The 19703-nt window shown below is 38.3% G+C and overlaps 1 protein-coding gene across 3 annotated transcripts in view; it reads right to left on the bottom strand.

The window, feature by feature from the left end:
- Positions 1–16398, bottom strand: part of LOC131335694 (DENN domain and WD repeat-containing protein SCD1) — a 52639-nt gene extending 36241 nt beyond the window's left edge. For 2 of the 3 annotated variants that reach the window (XM_058371168.1, XM_058371170.1), the window contains exons 1-7: positions 15871–16398; positions 9320–9413; positions 8659–8860; positions 6549–6690; positions 6327–6427; positions 680–743; positions 320–433 (exon numbers count right to left, since the gene is read on the bottom strand). In XM_058371168.1, the coding sequence (XP_058227151.1) occupies positions 320–433; positions 680–743; positions 6327–6427; positions 6549–6690; positions 8659–8860; positions 9320–9413; positions 15871–16047 (894 nt within the window). In that variant the 5' untranslated portion in view covers positions 16048–16398. The remainder of the gene's footprint in view (positions 1–319; positions 434–679; positions 744–6326; positions 6428–6548; positions 6691–8658; positions 8861–9319; positions 9414–15870) is intronic. The other variant, XM_058371169.1, reaches the window with a different exon arrangement.
- Between the last annotated feature and the right edge of the window lie 3305 nt (positions 16399–19703).

The following is a 19703-nucleotide window of genomic DNA, read 5'->3' as shown; positions in this document are numbered from 1 at the left end:
CAGAATGAACATTGCAGCCAGATCAATTTCACCAAGTCCTTAGTAAAGTTTCAACTAACATGTGCTGTCTCAGACAGTAGAGTGTTTCTGAAAATTTCACAAAAGAGGACATGAATGGACTGTGGGATTGACTATAAAATTCTTTGAAAGGGCCGATATATGATATATGTATAGACACTGCTACGAATTTACAATAAAAAATTACGGCAAGGGAGATAACAAAACACCGTAATTGACAACAAGAATGAAAACTCAAGTGGAAAGGAGAGGAAAAAAGGATAAGGACAATACTGAGACAAAATTTCAACAAATAACTTACACCATCCATTGTCAGACCAGAAGTATCAACACCTGAATGAAGACCCATCATATATGGTGTAGGAGCATCAATATAGTCCACCCCACTGAAGAATAGCAAAGGAATGTAGACATGCTTCAGCACACCAAAAAAAGTAAAATTAGATGATAATCATTTCAAAGAATCATAAAATGTATCACTAGTCACTACAAAGTAAGCTACATCTATGTCTTAAATGCAAACAAAATTTCTTAGCAGCACGCTTATTGGCCATTCAATGTAGCCAGCTCGTAAAAAATTTGAGCAACAAGTATAGGACGAAAATCCTGTCTCAACTGCCATACAAATAAGAGTACATTCTGCAAAAACACCAATACGTACTTGCCATCGAAATGGATATATCAAATAGCACATGGCTTCTGATACTAGAGTCAACAGAGAATACCTGCAAGCAGCAGTAAGATTACGACTTAGATAGTTAATATACAAAGACAACCAATAAGTGGAACACAATAGCTAATCAGTTGAAAGACGAGGCCAGACCCTGCATAAAAGTTATTAAAACTAAGCAGTTTAGAAGATAGTTATTTGCGAGGCTAACACCACACTTAAATGGACCGACTTATATGCCACCAATAAATTATCAAGTAATGGCTTAATGTAGCAAGGGAAGTATTCCATGTTAGTACTAAATCTAAGGGGGGGAACACAAAAACTCAACAACTCAAGCATCTACTTTCAATCTAAGCCTAGGAATGAAGTCAAGCTTTGCCAGCAAGGCACCTTTAACTTGAACCAAGCTACTCCTTATGTGCAACAGGTGGTTTTTACCAACTAAAACAAACCACACCGAGCCGTAAGTCCAAATCAATTGGAGTGGGCTACATGAATTTTCTCCATTGAGCTCTATCAAGGGCACCGTCCCTAAAGTCTCTACCGTCGGTCCGTCTCTAAAGTCAATTTTGGTCTACCACTCCACTTGGTGTTCCTCTCTACCATAACAATATCACTCCTCCTAACTACCGCATTGGCAGACATACAATAGACAGGTCCAAACCACCTTAGTTTATTTTATCTCATCCAATCTTCTATTGGTGCTACCCGTACCATCCCGCCATTCCCACGAAGATTTTTGTTTCCAATTCTACCTAGTAAAAGTATAACCACAGATCCATCTCAACATTCTCATTTCAATTCCGCTCATATTGCTCGCATGTTCATTCATAGTTCTCCAACACTCCGTGACGTATAACATGGATGACCCTTATAGCAGTACGGTAGAATTTCTCCTTCGAATTTATGGGTATCCGAGTCACATAACACTCTTGAAGAACTCCACCGCTTGATCCATCTAAACTGTATTCTATGTGTTACATCATCTGCAATCTCTCCATCCTTACAAACAATTGAGCCAAGATACTTGCAACATTCACTTTTGGTAATTCCTGATTTTGGAGGGTCACTCTCTCTACATTGGTATTTTGACTATCACTAAACCTACATTATCTGTTTGATTATGATGGTCAAATGCTTCTCTCCAAGTTTCTAACGCACTAACAGTAACACGTCTTGCAGTTTCATATTCTGAGACAATATTTTTTTGATAAGTATATTCTCAGATAATATCACCCGCATATAACATATATCATGGGGATATAATCCTAAATATGTCTAGTCAATTCATCCTCAACTAAGGCAGCACCACATACATGTCCTTCACCACATCAATATACCCTTTTGTCACAACTTTTCTGTCCAAGACCCACCATATAAAGTCTCTAGGCACCTATGCTTTTTCTAAGTCCATGAAAACCATGTGAAGGTCCCTTTTCTCTCTATATTTTCCGACTAAACTCTAGAACAAGAAGATTGCTTCCATAAGTGATTTACCGGGCACAAACCGAAATAGATTCTCCGATAGCATTGTCATCATTCTTAGGCGATACTCAATCACCATTTCCCACAACTTCATTGTATGACTCATCAATTTAGTACCTCTACAAGTTTTGCCATCACATGATAAGACAATGACACAATGTATGTGTCCAACCCCGTACATCCTGTAATTATTGGCAACATTTGAAAAAGAAGAAATATTCCTAGTCTCTCATAGTGATACACTAAAGGAAAATCCTTTTCTTTCTAGTCCCACTATTGTATGTAATCACATCATCTTTTGGCGAAGGAAAATCCTAGAGACAGCCCAAGAGGCGGTCAGTAGAGAGGGTCACGCGCTCATTTCTGACACAGTTATCTCAAGTTCCAAAACTGTCTCAAATTCGTACTGAAATAATAAATGTCGGGATAAATGAACAAATTAACTCTAATTAACTTTTTCCCCATTTTGATCTGTGGGGACATTGTGGCACCGGAGAATCCATTGCCAGCCCTCTGCTTCTCTTTCCCCTCTTTCCCATTCCCTATTATATTTTCTTTCTTTTCTCTTAACAAAAACCTCGCTCTAAAACCAATTTATCAGCTTGCATAAAAAAAAGGGACTATTTTGGGGACAATTTAGAATTAATCATACCAGTTCCCACAAAAATGTGGGAGACAAGCGCAAATAATTTCAATTGTTTTCTAAGAAAACTCCAATCCAGCTACTTGCTTCGCTTCAGAAAGAGGTTTGAAATCAAAAATCAATTAAACAGAATCTACTCAATGGCTTGTAAAAAGAAATCATTCATCATTTTGAACTTCTCCACCAACGGACGAATTCATATATTTCATCCAACGACTCAACAGGCAGGAAAGCACTCTCACTTGGTCTTCCCCTTCAAAAAAAGTGGACTGAAAACCTGAGCTCTTCCAATTTGACGACCTAATTATCGTTTTGCAATTGAAAATTTTTGGAATTGAATCCATTTCACACTTCCACGGCGACAATTCAAAAATTGCTTTGAGGTATGAGTTGGAGTTGGAGTTTGGAGATGAGCCCCATATTAGGGACCGTATGCTCTCTTTCATCAGACCATCTAGAAGCAGGGTTCCATGAAAACAACAATGAAAATAAGTAGAGGGCACGATGATGGTTTCTGCAGGGAGCTGATCATTCGTGATAGTATCGCCGGCTAGGCAGCCAAAACAAAAGTGAGCTTGGAGTAGAATATACAGATATAGATGAAAAAGAAAAGGTAGAGAAGAAAAGGAAAAACAACAAATCCTGAAATTTGAATATATTTTGATGAATTTTATAGTGCCTACATGTTCCTTCAAGGACATAAGTTACTTTGCATTCTAACGGCATTCCCATTCAATGTTCTAAAAGTTGCTCGGCGCTAATCGGGCGGTCGGCCACCTTCGAGCGATTAATCGGTGCATATTAATTAGTAATCGGCGATAAATCGTTAATCGGACCTAATCGGATAGGCCCTGCCAGCTATTAATCGGTGATTAATCGCCGATTAATTCCTTGTTTTAGAACACTGTTCCCATTCCATGCAAAGGCATCAGCAAAAACTACACCTAAAATGTAAATAAAAGGAAACCGCATACAAACATGAAATCAGCAAACTTACGGCTCACGAACAATATCGTGTGCAGTTTGAGGACATTAGAAAATATCAAATAAACGTGGGGGGAAAAAAGAGCATACACAATAAAATTTAAATGCTTAGGCAGAAATACAAGCAAAATGTAAGCTTAAGCAAAGCAGCTAAAATTGTATGTTTTGCATCTAGCTCATGTACGGAAGGACAGTCTCTTTTGTCAAGAGAAAACAAATGAGCGATGAAGCACAGATACTCCAAAACTAATCACATACGAGTATCGGACATGCGAGGGATACGGATATGCGCCCGATACGCCCCGATACGTATCGGATACGGCAAATAAGTATCCTGCATTTAAATTAAATATTTTTTATTTGGGATACGCGGGGGATACGGCAGGATACATTTTGGATATGGCGGGGATTAAAATGAAATTTTTTAAAGAATCAAGAACAAACTAAAAGGGGAAAATTGTAATAATAGCATCACTAAAAATGTAAAACCTAGGAAATTATGCACATCAATAGATCATTCCTTGAACCAGTCGATATTTTCCTACCTAGATCGCTTGAACCTTTGATTCACAAGGTTCTCTCTCTGTTTTACTGATGTGGATTTCTATTGTTTACATATATAATGAATTATGTATAGTACATACACTGGTACATAGATATATGTATATATATGAAATATATTATATGCATACCTATTAGTCTATTGCCTACTAATCTGTATTTTTTTTTCCTTTTTTACAAAATTCTGATCTTTTGGATGATAAGTTCCTACTCTTTTGAGATTGACATGTACTTAATGCTTGGTATTGGCAATTCAACAACTCTTTTATTTCTTATAGCTGCACTTTTATGCATAGGAGACTAATGATTATAAAAAGGTATAATTTATACAGTTGTATCCCCAACGTAACCACCTAATTTTTTAGGTTTTGCTGTATCGCCGTATCCGTATCGTGTCGTATCCGTATCCCATATCTGTATCCGTACCCGTATCCGTATCCGTATCTGTGCTTCATAGCAAATGAGGTAGTTTTTGCTAGAGATCACAGATTGGCCCAAATATGGGAAACAATTTTTCTTCATTCCTCACTAGTCATTACCCAAAAACAAACTTCCTCATACTTTCAACCTCTAGTAACGTATTCTTATTGTGGGTCAACAATTATTACAACCATATGAAAGAAAATGACGAACTATAGGGCACAATACTCACAGACAGGAAAGCATTCAACATAGGCACCAAAATCAAATAACAATGGGTGCAGGCAAGACCAAGGTGTGGTGGGCCAAACCCGACTTCGGTCGCGGGTTGACCCACAGCACAGATGAGTTAAATAGGGCATGAGCAACTTGGGCCGAGCGTAGTGAGCCGAACCCATACGCTCGGTATGGGCCTAAGTCAGGATGCAAGCCCACGTGTTGTTTGAGTAGCCCACGTGTTGTTTGAGTAGGGCCGAGCAAAGACGGGCTGCGCCGAACGTACTGTCGATCTAGCCAACCTGGGTGTGAGCCCATGGATCGGCCCTCTGGGTGGGTCGGTCAGGTCAGTCAAACGCCACGGGTCGGCCCGACACGGGCCAAGAGCCCACGTGGAGATCCATCCAGATGGTTCTAGAAGCTTCTAGAACATTCCAAAGCTAGGGCTAGCATGGGCCAATCGTCACCATAACGTCATCGAGCTAAGGCGATTATACGTGACGTCACAGGCACGTGCCATGCTCGTCTGGCTTGGAGAGCAAGTACGTTTGCCTAAATAGGAGAGGGTAAACACTAAGAAAGGCACATTCTGACACCTCACTAAAGTGCTCTCCCTTCCTCTCCTGTGTACTGACTTGCTAGTCGGAGGGACGTAAGGCGACCTACCACCCTACGTCCTAGTGCATGTACCGCGGACGACGTCAAAAAGAGGATCCAAGAAAGTCGAGCAGAACCACCATACCAAGGTTTTTAGAGTTGAGAGTTGATTATAAAAGGTAAATCTTCCAGTTTCGAATGGATACAGCAGCCATAGCTTAAGTTGGTTCACTTGTCATTGAGCTTCTTTTCCTCTCATTACAGGAAAAGGTTGAATTATTCCATTAACTCCATTAATCATTTGAATGAGGAGAGATCGAGCTTTAGGAAGATATATTAGCATTTTATTTCCCTTGCAACTGTCAATTGTATATAGTAGTTCTCCCTAAACAACTTTATCTGGCTGGTTCTTGCCAATTAAAGCAGGTGAAGGAGAAGGAGGAACCAAGAGAGAGAGAGAGACATGGGGTCTCTGAAAAACTCATGGACTATGCACCCTTTGGTAATGATTTGATTTCCTTTATGCCAATAGAGAGGGAAAACAATAGCTAACTCACTTTTGATCTTTGCAACCTTGAAAGTTGCTTCTGATGTTTTTCCTTTATTTTAGAATGGTTGCAAAAAGAAAGATGTCAGAAGCCACAGACAAAATCAGATCAAAAGCGTAAGTAGACATAACTGTGAATAATCTAATAAAACAATGGTCAATTAACTGAAGTTAGAATTTACTTGTTTGATCGAAACAAAATCCTCCGTTCCAGCAATACAGCAGTAAAAAGTTGAAGGAAATTGTCAACATCCAAACACTGTACCAGCGGCTGAAAAGATATCTGCATCAAGAGAAAACAACTACTATCAAATGAAAGAGTTAACTTTCAATCACTTCTGAATCATGCTAAATTGAAAGTCAGAAGCACACTGCGGAGAAAAATCTGATATTTGGATACATACATCGGCATGTGGGAGCCCTTCCTTTGGCGGAACTTCAACAGCAAGCAGGCTATTCTCAATAGCAAACAAAACTCGATCCTTTGCAGGAGTAGGCAGAGGTACACTGGACACCACACTCGCAATAACATCCCACAGTGGCTTGCTGAAATCATCGCAGAGCTGAGCACATTAAATTCAACAGAGAGAATGCCAAGGAAAAATTCCATTTCAAATGTAGTATGTTCGACTTCTATATTAGGACAAGCCAATATTTTGAAAATATGAGTTCGAAGTAAAGAAAAGCTAAATTACCACACAAAGAATTGAATACTAAAGGGTTGATAGTCCTTTATCTTCAGTTTTCCATGTGTACGTGCTAAAATTTGTGTATGCCAAAGGTTATTATGCACATGACAAAAAATGGACAAGAATGCCACATTTAACTAATACCAAAGATAATATCCGTACCATCGGAGGCCATCAATTGACTCCAAAGCAATTGCTAGTGCAAGAAGTTTCAAGTAATTTAACACAAAGTTGATATTCTGCACAAAGCAAATACCCTATTGACGTAAACTACAATTACTAACATCCAGCTAGTTTCTTCAAGATGGCAAAATCATTGGGTTCTAGACTTCTAGTTTACAACAACTCGACTGAACCATGGTTAGGTATCTCTTATTTTGTCTCCACGCAATGCAACAACTAAGGGCCTTAGCATTGTGTAGCTCGTGCTCCAATAACTTTTAGTAATGCAGGCACCTGTAATATACTGCCACATGTCAAGAACACATAAGCAGTCATGCATACTTTATACGATGAACGAGACACACATGTCAACCTATGTGGGAGCATTCCCCTTGTTGAACCAACTGCTATACCCCAAAGAATCACCTCTCCTCCCCTCTTTGGAACCAAAATTTTCCCCGTACCTATCCACTGTCACCCCTGACTTTGGTCACTCACCTCTCATTAGTCTGAATTCACACCTACCATTAACTGTCCTCAAACCACCTCATGTTTCCAATCACCTAAACGAATTTGCACAAAATCCAGCGACATGATCTGTTCCCTGCACTCCTCTTTCTCTATCTCGGATCATTCTCCCTCTCCCCATTCCCATCTCACCCACTATCGCTAATCATTCAATACGTGAAATTTTATACACGACACATTCCATGCATATATTCACTACGTTTGACGGCAAAGAAGAGAATATATTCAATATGCTTGACAGAAAAGAAGAAACATATAGTTAGATCATTTGCTGCTTTACAGGTCTTAAAAATCCTTTTGCATATGCAGAAAACTGGGAAGCTTACTCATGTGTCAAAATATCCGCCTAAGGGAGGAGAGACAGTGATTCTTGAGCTAACCCAAGTAATGAAACAGTCAAGCAGCTAAGAGTTCATTCTCCATCAACATGTTCTTTAGGAAACTGAGAAATCTAATCATCAACATGTTCTCCATCAATCTTAAATGCTAACATTTTTCATGGATTTTGATTCACACGTCTTTTTACAGACATTATATCTAAAACCAATATTCTTGTATCCAAATTTGCTGAATTATTAGCCTATGGTGGCAGGTTTCTTCTAGATTGAAGGCGCTGTATGGTAAACACAGAGAGGAAGCACACGAGTTGGTAGTCAGCACAGAAGATCGAAGGTTTGTCACCGCGGGAAGGGGGAGCTATTTTTTTAGGGCTGTCCAATCTAGAGATGACAAATTGCTCTGGCTTTGACGTATCTAAGATGCAGTAGTTTGATGGATGTGGTGGTTTGGTGGAAAGGTAGGGCCAGATTTGAGATTGAGAGTAGGGGGGCCAATGAGCAGCCGCAAGCTCCTTATATTCAGAATAGAAGGGTCTCGTCAACTACTTGACACAACGTCCCTTGCCTGTAGCCACATCCTGCCTAATTTCAATGTCCGAATTTGTGCTTCTTAGGTGTTTATTGTCAGAAAAAATAACTGACAATGTGAAATTCTACAAAACCCCAAGACAGGTTTGTGAGAAGCCTTAGGGGGAGTCAGTGTATTTAGCCATAAATCAAAACAGATGCATGGATTCACAAACTAAATCTATAGCAAAAAATCAGACATCTCTACTAAAGGCTTGAAGCAAACTTACCTACTTCCATTAGGAGAAAAGCAAAGTGCAAATAGTTCCTCCAATGCATCCCGAAGGATATGAAAACTGGGTGAGCGTGAAACAAGACAAATACATTTGTCAGCAAATGAATTTGCAGGGATGCGATAAGCTTCAGCAATATCATCACAGACCGGATCCCGAAAAGCAATGCAACTAACGTAAATTTTAGACCCGTCACCCTCTGCAGCAATATCAAGTCCAAGAGATGAGGAGGAAATTTAAACAAAGCCCAACAAATACATATTTACAAGTATAGTAAAAAATCAACTTTAAACAGCCACCAAATATAATGCAGGCAGCCAAAAATAACTGAATAAACATTAGAATCCAGCGCTATAAACTTCATCCACACTTATGTAGGTTCTAAGAGACATGTTGGGCAAATTTTGTCTGACTATAACCCATCAATTCTTGGTACCAAGGTATGGACTAGATAGATATAGAAGCATTCAAAATTTTCAAATCTATCAACAACTAATTATTGTGTATTCAAATTGCACTGTAGTAAGTACAAAAAAGCTATTGTATGGTTAAATGCAAAACAGGATAGTCTACCATTTCAAATTGCACTTCATTAACTGGACAAAAATGGAAAGTAAAAGGTAAAGCAAGGATTGAAATGACTGCAGTACTTGCATACCAGTTAAAACAATTGGATAGCTCCGCGGAAAAGTTGAGATGTCATTATGATCGAAGCCCGATGTGTAGAACTCCACACCAGCTGGTAGAACACACTGCAATCCAACAACTCACTATGTTGGACAAGAATGATTGGAAGAGAGACGATATGCAATAGCTAAGTGAAGCAGTGTAATAAAGTAGCAACTCATGCCTACAAAAACCACCCTCTATGCTGGGATTTCAAAGCAGCAACAAACAAATCATTATGTATGACATGGTGAGAAATGCTTAATTGTATTGCATCATCTTCTCATGCAGAAGTAATTCCTACATTGACATGATCATGAACATCCACAAAAAATAGGAATACCAACGTAGTACATCACGTAGAATTACCTCGGGATTGCTTAATTCAACGAACCTCCTAAAAACCCAACATCCTGATAGCCCACTTGGTACAATGATGAGGGTGTCAGGAATGACTAAATGGATTTAAGGCTAGAACCATCAATACGTGACAATAATGCCAGATGTTAGACTAGTTTCAAACTATGTTACACGGACTTGCCTAAGAGCATGGAGTGGGGTGCATGTCCAAGTGTCAGACCTTCCTCAAACTTAAAGGATACAGGGATACATGACAAAGGTTGTGTATGAGGCCGAAGCACATCCCAAACACTTTTTTGATATTGCGTATAGCCCGAAATGTAATTTAAATCAAAAGGGTTTAAAGAAGAACTAAATAGGGATTTAGGAAAAATATGGAAATCTTTGTCTACCATCAATATCAAATGCTGAATATGCATCTTTTATAACTAACTTGAGATTCTTTTCATTTGGCTATCATAAAATCAGAGATTCCCTGTGTCTAAATTAGGTACTCGGACTGTACACTTATTCATATCTACATCCATGTTTTGTCGTTGGATGTGGGTATTGTGGGGAAAGGAGAAGGTCCAGAAAATACTCGTCTCGATTTCACCCCACATCAAAGAACACAAATCTTTAAGGAAGATCGAAGGTAGTAAAAACTGATAAATGCATATACATAAGTAGTATCATCCTTACAGAACTATACATAATTTTCAATGTTGGCACAATTAAGCATGCTTAAAATGCAACCCACATACCGCAAAGCACAATAATAGAAAAGCTTTTACAATGCACCAAAGGCATTGCTTTTTGGCTCTTTTTTCAAAAAGCTTAAAGTGCACTTTTCGTCTATGTAGCACTGACACTCCAAAAGGGCGCCGTGTCCATGTATTGGACACGGGGACACGGCCAAATACGTATTGGACACGCCACGTGGCGTGTCCAATAATTTTTATTATTTTTTGACGGGGGACATGCCGGGGACATGGCTGGGGACACGCCAAGGACACGACTGAGGTCAAAATGTAATATATTTTTTTAAATTTGGGGTGTTAATATGAAATTATTCAAAAATATTTGGGTTAAATTGTAATTATGTCTTTATTTGGACCATGGTAATCTTATACATTCATATAGGACATGTCTTCATCAACAATGGAAGAAAAGAAAAAATATATGTATATATTTATTTATTTATTTATACACGTGGCGTGTCCCCCGCCGTATCTGAATCCCCATTTTTTTAGAATTGCCGTGTCCCGTGTCCGTATCCGTGTCCGTGTCCGTATCCGTATTTGTGTCCGTGCTACATAGCTTTTCGTGCTTTTCAAATTTATGATAATAACAAAAAGATTTCTTTGTTTACCCTTTAAATCAAAATAGTTTGAATAAGCACTTGATTTGCTATATAACTACCAGCTTTATGGAATGATAAACAACAAAAGAGACAACATCAAGTATAGATGCACTGTGCCAGTTCTAGAATTGCATTGTGCCGCCTTAGGTTAAGCATAGAAGCCATCACTTACAATTCTAGAGCTTTTCAGCACCCAGTAGTCAGATTACCCATTATTAAATCCTACCTTAATTACTCCGAACAATTGAAGAAGACCCAAACCAAGGCTAAATATAGTGCTACTTGATTATAGTGCTACTTGATTCTTTAACCTATTTTTGTCATAAATATGATACAATTTTGAAAAAACTAAAGTAGAAATTCGGGGGAATAAAATTAAAAAGTGTGAATCCTTCGGGATCACGCATTACATGTAGAAAACGTGCTCTTTTCTTCAAGTGTCCACTTGTGCTTTTCAGTTAGCACCCATCAGGGTTTTAAAAAACAGCCATTATCGGGTTTTCGAAGGTCTGATACTGTAACGGGTGAAAAAAAGGTGTTACAAAAATTCACGCGCGTATCGGCCGTTGCAACAGTTACGTATCACGTAATGGTTCGTAATGGCCGTTACACCCTGTTATGGAACCCTGAGAACAGCTTTTTTCTATTCTTTTTGTTCATTTTGCAGACCTCCATGTGATCCTACAGTGTGTTCTTTGAAACTTTGTGAGATTCTTCAGCCTTCACATGCTAAAACAGTATTTTGAGAACCAAACTCTCATATTTCAAACTGGGTAAGATAGAAAGGGGACAAAAAAACTGCAATTTCGTTCTTAAAACGCAACATTTGATCAAGTCTTACTTACAAAGTGCTAGCGCTTGAAAAAAATTCACGAGGACATTAACCAATTCCCTTACACATTAACCGATACTCACGACCGAACGATACCGCAATTTAAAACCATGGCACCTATGCTCTAGGAGGCTTTTGTGCTCAAGTGTTGACTCTTGTTTTCACTAACGCTGACACTAGCTATAAAGTACGAAGGGGGAAAAGAAAAAAAAAAAAAAGAGGCCCTAAAGAGAAGGAAAAGTTTGCCCACATCCAAATTGCAGGAACCTCTACATCATCAAAGGACCAACTGCTAAACAATGCTGAATATTTCTGAATTGATACAGCCACTCACCATGGGTGGGTTTTTTGGTCAAAGGACCAACTATTTTCACTCCCTACATATACAACAAAAGAGGTGGTGCAAATATGTTCCATACCCCAATTTTCCACCACCGCTCCATCTCCACTTTTCCATTAGCTTTGAAAAACCACACCACACCAAAATGACACAAAACTAAGCCCAAAATCCAAATCACAACACAGAGACTCAGAAAGCGATCAATGGCATTGGTTAGGACATGATCTTACTTAGGTCTTCCAAAAACCTAATTTTGGAACACAACCACATATGTATTCGTTGTATGCAACAATTGCTAGGTTCGTTTTATGACAAAAACACCCCAGTGGTCGTTCAATGGAAGCATCTATAATCAGGTTCATTAATCTCGTTGGTTTTAAGTAAACATGCATCAAAGACCTTGTTTAACATAGATACGTTGCACTACTTGCTCTAAACATAGTAAAATCTTTAGGTATGATAACAACCAAAATGATTGGGGCCAGAACTCGAATCTTAGGTTGATCAGAATAAGAAAGAGCAGGGACTATTAAGGTGATTTAGGAATAAACTAAAAAAAAGGTAACAGAAGAAGAGATTGAAGATGAAAAGTCTAGGCATCACAATTAGATTGGCTTCCGCATCACACAACCTTGAGAGCTTGAAAGCTATTAGGACTAATATTTTCTCATTCATCCATCATACTTCACAACTTTGAAAGTACATTAATATACAGAGCCCAAATCATATGTCCACTGCAAAATTCTATTCCTACTCCCTACAGTTTTAGATGAAAGGAAGTATCATGTCATGAAAAATGAACCAACTAATGGTTGCATACATTGGACGGTATGAGGGAATTTATGTCACTCCCTCTGCCCCAAGTTGTTTTTCTACTTTCTTACTTTTTGGTGTCCCAAACTGATTGTCCATTTTGACAACTTAAAAAAAGAGAATCCAATGAGATCCCACTTTGCCCTTATCTCTTAGATTGACGTGACAAGTCAACATTAATTGACGGCATTCTTCGAAAAGCTCAAGTTTAAAAAGTGCAAAATAATGCTTCCTCAATAAACTAGATTTCAAGAAATAGACAAACAGATTGGGATGGAATATGATATAGACCCAACAATGGCAGCATAAAAATTGTGGTTAAAGGTATCCAAATGCAAGTTCAAGTGACTAGTAGTCTCCTATAACAGCCCATGGACGACCCTACAGCCTACAACCAAAACCTCTTCAAATTACCAAATACCCTGTCCTTGTCTTCTAGATTTCAATACTCATTTGGATTGCCACGCTCTTGGTATCGCCACAAGACCTAATCATACCTGAAACTTTGTGTTTTTTTCGGTATTGGTATTTCCCAGTCGAAGGCAAAAACATCTACCAGCATGGTCAACTGAGGTAGTAGAACCAACTCCTATATATGGAAAACAAATAGTAGTCTGCTTGATGTGTTTCTTCTATTCACATTCGATATTCTTGAGAGAAAAGAAAAACCCTCTTTTTTAAAATTAAAGATATTTGTCTTTTCAAAGCATTCGTTGCTGGCATATGCTACTACGGGCGTCCAATTGTCTATACTTGCTGGTTGATCATTTCTAAGTCGGTGGGCATATTGGCTTTTACACGTAAATTCAATTGGCAGGCCGCCAAGGCTCCCTAGAAAGTGGGATTGTTAAAACAGAAACTCAAAAGCCCATTTAACCACTGTCAATTAGCCAATTAGGAATATTGATACATCTTCCTACTAAGCCTTTCTGTACATGAGGAGAGCCTAGGAACTGCAAATCAAGAGCATTCTCTCTCATAGAGTTGGAAGATCAGGAGCACTCTCTCTCGTTATTCGGATTCTTCGGAATCATATCAATCATCCTTGATTAGGTCTTGTTTCAAAGGTAGGCACTCCGTGATACGAAGTTCGAGACGAAGAACATGCTCCCAAGTGCCTTATGTATCCATTGACATGTATAAGTGAGGTAGCTAAATAATCTGTTTGTGACAAGAAAAACTGAAGATAAGAATACAGTGCGCATTGAGCAATCTAACCAAATGAGAGAACTTACAAAAAACATAGCAGAGGAACAGAAGATATATGTTGGTTGAAAGTTGAATTCATTCAAGATATAAAAGCGGGGCAAGCAGCATACAAAAATACCAATTGGGGAGAACCCAAAGAAAATCAGAGACTTATAACCAAAGCTAAAGTTAAGAGCGAAAGGAACAAGAGGAAAAAGTAAACAAAAGCAATCGAAACTAAGACCCCTTATAACATAAGGGGTAAAAACATCCTAATAAGAAATACCAACACCAGTCTTAACTCATTTCAGAATTTTGAGAGAAAAGATCCAAAGTTCACAAATATGTTTGTTAGCCTGACTATGCTTCACTGACAAAGAACATATCCTATCCCTTATAGCCTTGTCAATTGTGCATTGAATGGAGCTACGAACAACTGACTTATGAGTCAGTATTCTAGCATTCCTTTCCAACCACAGGTGGTAAACTGAAGTAGCCCCAGTAAACTTCATCCCAGCAACACCAAAAGAGCCTCCTGTGAGATTATGGACCAACCAATGCAGTTCATTTGCTCAAGAACCAACACTTCTTCTGATCTAAAATCTCTCTAGCACACTTGCCCTAATAGCCCCAGCATATATTGCATTAAAAAAAATATCAATGAACAAGAGATTCATTTTGTTGGTCGTATAAGATGCATTTCTGGCTCCACCTCCACCCCAAGATATAAGCCAATCTTTGGCTGCCAACTCACCCAGACAACACAGCCACACAGTGAAAGCCCATCTAGGAACATTGTTTTTAAACCCACACCACTGAAAGCCATGGAACCTTAGGCAGCCCAAATTCCCATTCCCTAATTACCTTCCAAGCAGATTGAACGGAGAACATCTGCAGGAATCCAGATAACTGAATCATCTTGAGTGGTCAGACGTAGAAAAGAGCTAGGAGTAATATCCATTACTTGTCTAATACACCAATTTCTTTGTCTAGGCCAGCACCAGCTTCCATTACATATGGTTTTTCCAGTCCATTACTAGTTTTTTTGTGAAAGTGGAGCTCCTCGAGTACATTTTTAAATCAGGCACACACGTAACCAGCTCTTTGTGCGTCAGAAGTCCTAACTAAGACCATCTCCAGCCCATACCCTTTTTCAAACTCAGAACCAAAATCTGAGGAAAATCTCCTAAACCTCACTCTAGCCCTTGACTAAAACCCATAACAAATCGAGTGTTACTCAAAACTTTAACCAAATTAAGGCAGACTCAAATCCTTCCTCAAATTTTTGGAGGCCATTTTCCCACTTAAATTTATAACTATGTAATTAATGAAGCTTTTATTCAAAACTTATGCTTATATTTGAACTTGCCCATTGTAGCGCTTCTTATGAAATGAAACTTTCACTCAAAATTTTACTCAAATTTGAGCAAGAAGTTAAGGGTTGGAGATGCTCCATGACCAACAACAGAAGCAAAAATAACTAGGCGTAGAAGGGTTCTAATAACCTAATCAGATATTTTTAGTACAACTTGTGATCACATTTTTACTCCAGAGAGTAGATGCACAACAAATCAAACAATAACTCCATTTTCATTTACTCCACATTCCAACAGAGCGTCAAAAAAAGCAGTTAAATAGTACTAGTAATAAGTTACTAGTATCTCTTACAGTGGGAAGCTGGGGAGGCGGAGGAGGATATAGAGAGTGGTTGGGAGAAGGGTACTGATCGAGGAGAGAAGGCAAGTACTGCACCCCTCCTATCCCGTGGAATCCACGGTTCCCATCCACCGTTCGAATCTCCGGACCAAGCCCGCACACCACGAAGTACTCAAACATCCGAGCCATCTTTCCAGAGAGAGAGAGAAAGAGAGGAGACGAGAGGAGAAGGAGAGATTTGATGCTGTGGATGAATCAGGTTGAAATAGCCTCAGATCTGAACCAATTGGGTTTTGACCCCGACATGTGGCTCCATTCAATATGTTGTCGCTGGACAGCACAAGAGCCTGATCGAGGAGCTATCAACGGGATCGAAGTTGGAATAACGAATTCAATATTGCCGTTTCAAAACAAAAACAAATTCAATAGGAATAATATGTAACATTGCGTTTGGAGTTCGGAAAAGAAATACTCTTAGAAAGGGGAGAAAATTACTTCTCTAGTTTGGTGGCTAGACGCTTGAGAGTTGAATTTGTTCAAACCCCACAAAAAGGGAGAACAATACCCCACCCTATTGGCTCCTACCTACCTTCGTATAGGTGACATATACAACATTAAGGGAAAATTAAAAAAAATTCCTTTTGGTTGGAAGAGAAAAAATAAAGAAAATAAGAATTTCAAATGCAGTGAATAGTAAATTTTTACTCTCATTTTTCTTCTCTTTTATTTTTATTTTTTATTTTTCATTTCCATGGGTTCCAAATAAAGCCTAAGACAACTGCTCAGTTGTTACTCCGTATTTAAAAAACATACCTACCAACGAATGGGCCTCTTGTGGCGTGCTGTGGAACCGCGCGATAGACGTTGTAGGACTGCACAAATAAATCCATTTTAATTTTAACCATAGTTAACCTTTAAAAAATAAGAATAAAGAAAGTGGGTGATTTAATTAATAGATCAAGTATAGTATTTGTCCAAAATTATTTCTCAATCTCAACTATAACTTACCGACTTACACTGTATTTCCACCATTTTCATTTGTCTTTTTTTTTTCTGCCGCTACCGGTGCAAAATTTATATTTACAGTTATTGATGTAGTGATATTTTTTATGAAATGATTTTATGCAAAAAAATATTTTCCCAACATTCACTTCTACCATTTTCACATAACATAAAATTAATTCTAAATTTGAAAAAATAGAACAATAAATACCATGAGAAATTTCAAATATAGAGCTCAAAATAACTAGTTTTGCCTTGCAAAAATTGTCCCCAAAACACAATCTTGTTTTTTTGTAAAAAAAAAAAAAAATTAGTAATCTTATTGTTGAATACATAATATACCATCCACCTACAAGCAAATATTCAAAAACAAATCCATGGGAAATCCAAATGATGCTCACAAAAACTAACCCGTCTTGCCTCTATTTTCTGGCATCATAGCCCCCCAAAAAGCAGGTATGCATCAACATAAATATGCTCTCCCCTATCTACCATTCTTGTATCATACTAATCAATCCACTTGCTGTTACAATTTTGATGGATTGGTATAGTTCTTTCTTCTTCTTTTTTCTGAAGACAATAACAGATATTATTCCTATTCAGATTACATCAAGAGATCGACTCGTCCCTCAATAGAGAACCAAGTAACCAATTCGGCGGGGACTCAGCCCAAAAATTATACCCCAAACCAGAAAGACCCTTACCGGCTAAAATATGAGCGACTGAATTAGCCGCCCTTCGAACAAAAGTAAAAACGCAACACTAAAAACCACTAGCCAGGGATTTGATGTCATGAACAATAACCCCCACTTCCTGACTCACAGCCACCTGACCATTGAGCATAGTAATTACCATTTGAGAATCACTCTCCAGAATCACCGAATGAAGACCCAACTCTAATCCCAACAAGATCCCCTTTCGGATAGCTAGAGCTTCCACCATGGTTGGGCTTGTGTGCTAATGGAGATGATTGGTACAGTTCGAGGCCCTTGAATTTGGTTAGTCAATGATTTGTGGCAATTCTTGATGTGCACAAATTTGTGACGAAAAGGCCGGCCTACATCAAAATCGTGGTAAACGTGAAATTCAATTTACAATCAAACATATATAAACATACTAGTAATAAATAGTAAGTGTTGAACAGGAATAGTTTTTACCTGGACATTAGGAAGAAGGGTGACCCTAAATTAATTCAAACAAACAAACAAATGGAGAGAGAAAAGAAAGAGAATGGTAAATGGGTTACATTTTAATTTTCTCTTTCATTCTCCTATTTTATCTTCTTTTGATGTACTATATTACTGGGAAGAAGAATTTGATTTTCGTTTAAGGGATATAAGTATTTTATTTCTACACTTTTTATGGGTTACAGAGAGGGGGAGAGAGAGAGATTACCAGAGTAGTGGGTTTGCTTGTTGTGTACTATATGGTGCTACTTAAAGAGAGGGAGTTGAAAAGTAGGAAGAGAGAAAGTGGAGCAACAGGTAATTTTTTTTTTTAAAGAAAAGTTAGGAGTGAACATGGTTCAGATTGGTTCGGTTTTATAGTAAACCAAGAACCAACCAAATACCTACAGATTAACTAGGAGAGTATAAAGGTCATCGTACAGTAAAAGTTGTTGTCACGCCCTTGATTTTAAATACTAGCGGATGCTCGTGCCTTTAGGCACGTCAAAACGTAATACAGTCATAGCTAAAATAAATTATTACATGCTCTAATAACAAATGTAATTTACACATAGCGTGAGTTACCATCTTGATAAGTTTTCCTATTTGATCATATATAAGAGGCAACATTTAAATAGGGATGCATTGCCTTAAAAATTAGGAGGGAGGGAGGGTAGATTTATTAAGAGAACCTTCTCTATATCTTTCGAAAAAGAAAGTGATCTACAGCTACAATTTAATGTGAAAATTTGATCGGACAGCCGTGGATGTTACTTTGTTTGTATGCGTAGACAAAAACTGCTTTGTTTTATAATATATAGACTAGTGATTGCCCGTGCCTAAAGGCACAACGTAACATGTTCTAAATTCTCCTTCTTTACTATTGCCCGCCCCGCCAACCAAGCTGATGTCTCCTAGAAGTATTGTTTTCAAATATGCTTAAACAGAGTTTATCTAATCAGCTACATAAAATAACAATGACACACTTCAATTCAATGCAACATCAAAGAAGGTTTAAAAATGCATGTGCTCTATAAGATAAGCTCTCATATTTAATTTGATATTTTGTAGAGACCCGTAATTCCATTTGATAAATTTTAAATGTTATATGTGGGATAAAATAATGAAATTGATTGAGGATATTGAAATTGGGGGTTTAATGTGTGGAAGTGCAAGACATGAGGGGTGTGTGTGTGATATATGCTATATATATGTATGTTAACGTGTATGTGGGAAAGGGAAATCACTTTCCCAGTCTCACTCTCTCTCTCCCACACCTCTCACTCCCTTTCTTGACTCTCTCTCTCTAACTTTCATTCTCACTCAAATTTCACCCAACCAACTAAAAAGCCACCTGAAATAGCTTCCAATCTTTTACCTCTACGCGCATTGGAGCTTGAATCGCATTGGTATAAGCTCGGTGACTCGTATTTGGCTTGGTTTGGAGTTTGGAGTTCTAGGGCTTGGGTAATCTCTTGATTTCGGCTTTAACACTCGAGATAGAGATTTCTTACTCACTATACATATTTTATGACTTAATTGTGTGCCTAAATCATGGTCAAGTTGGTTGGATTTCAAAGTTATACTCATTCTTGATTTTCTGCAAATCGCGCACTGTAATGCATTGGTACCGATACCTATATCTTGAGGTACCGATACCTTGTTCTCCGGGTTGCT

This window comes from Rhododendron vialii, chromosome 8a (genome assembly GCF_030253575.1).
Source record: "Rhododendron vialii isolate Sample 1 chromosome 8a, ASM3025357v1".
Taxonomy (NCBI): domain Eukaryota; kingdom Viridiplantae; phylum Streptophyta; class Magnoliopsida; order Ericales; family Ericaceae; genus Rhododendron; species Rhododendron vialii.
Note: the sequence above shows the minus strand (reverse complement) of the source record. Positions and strands in the feature narration are given on the sequence as shown.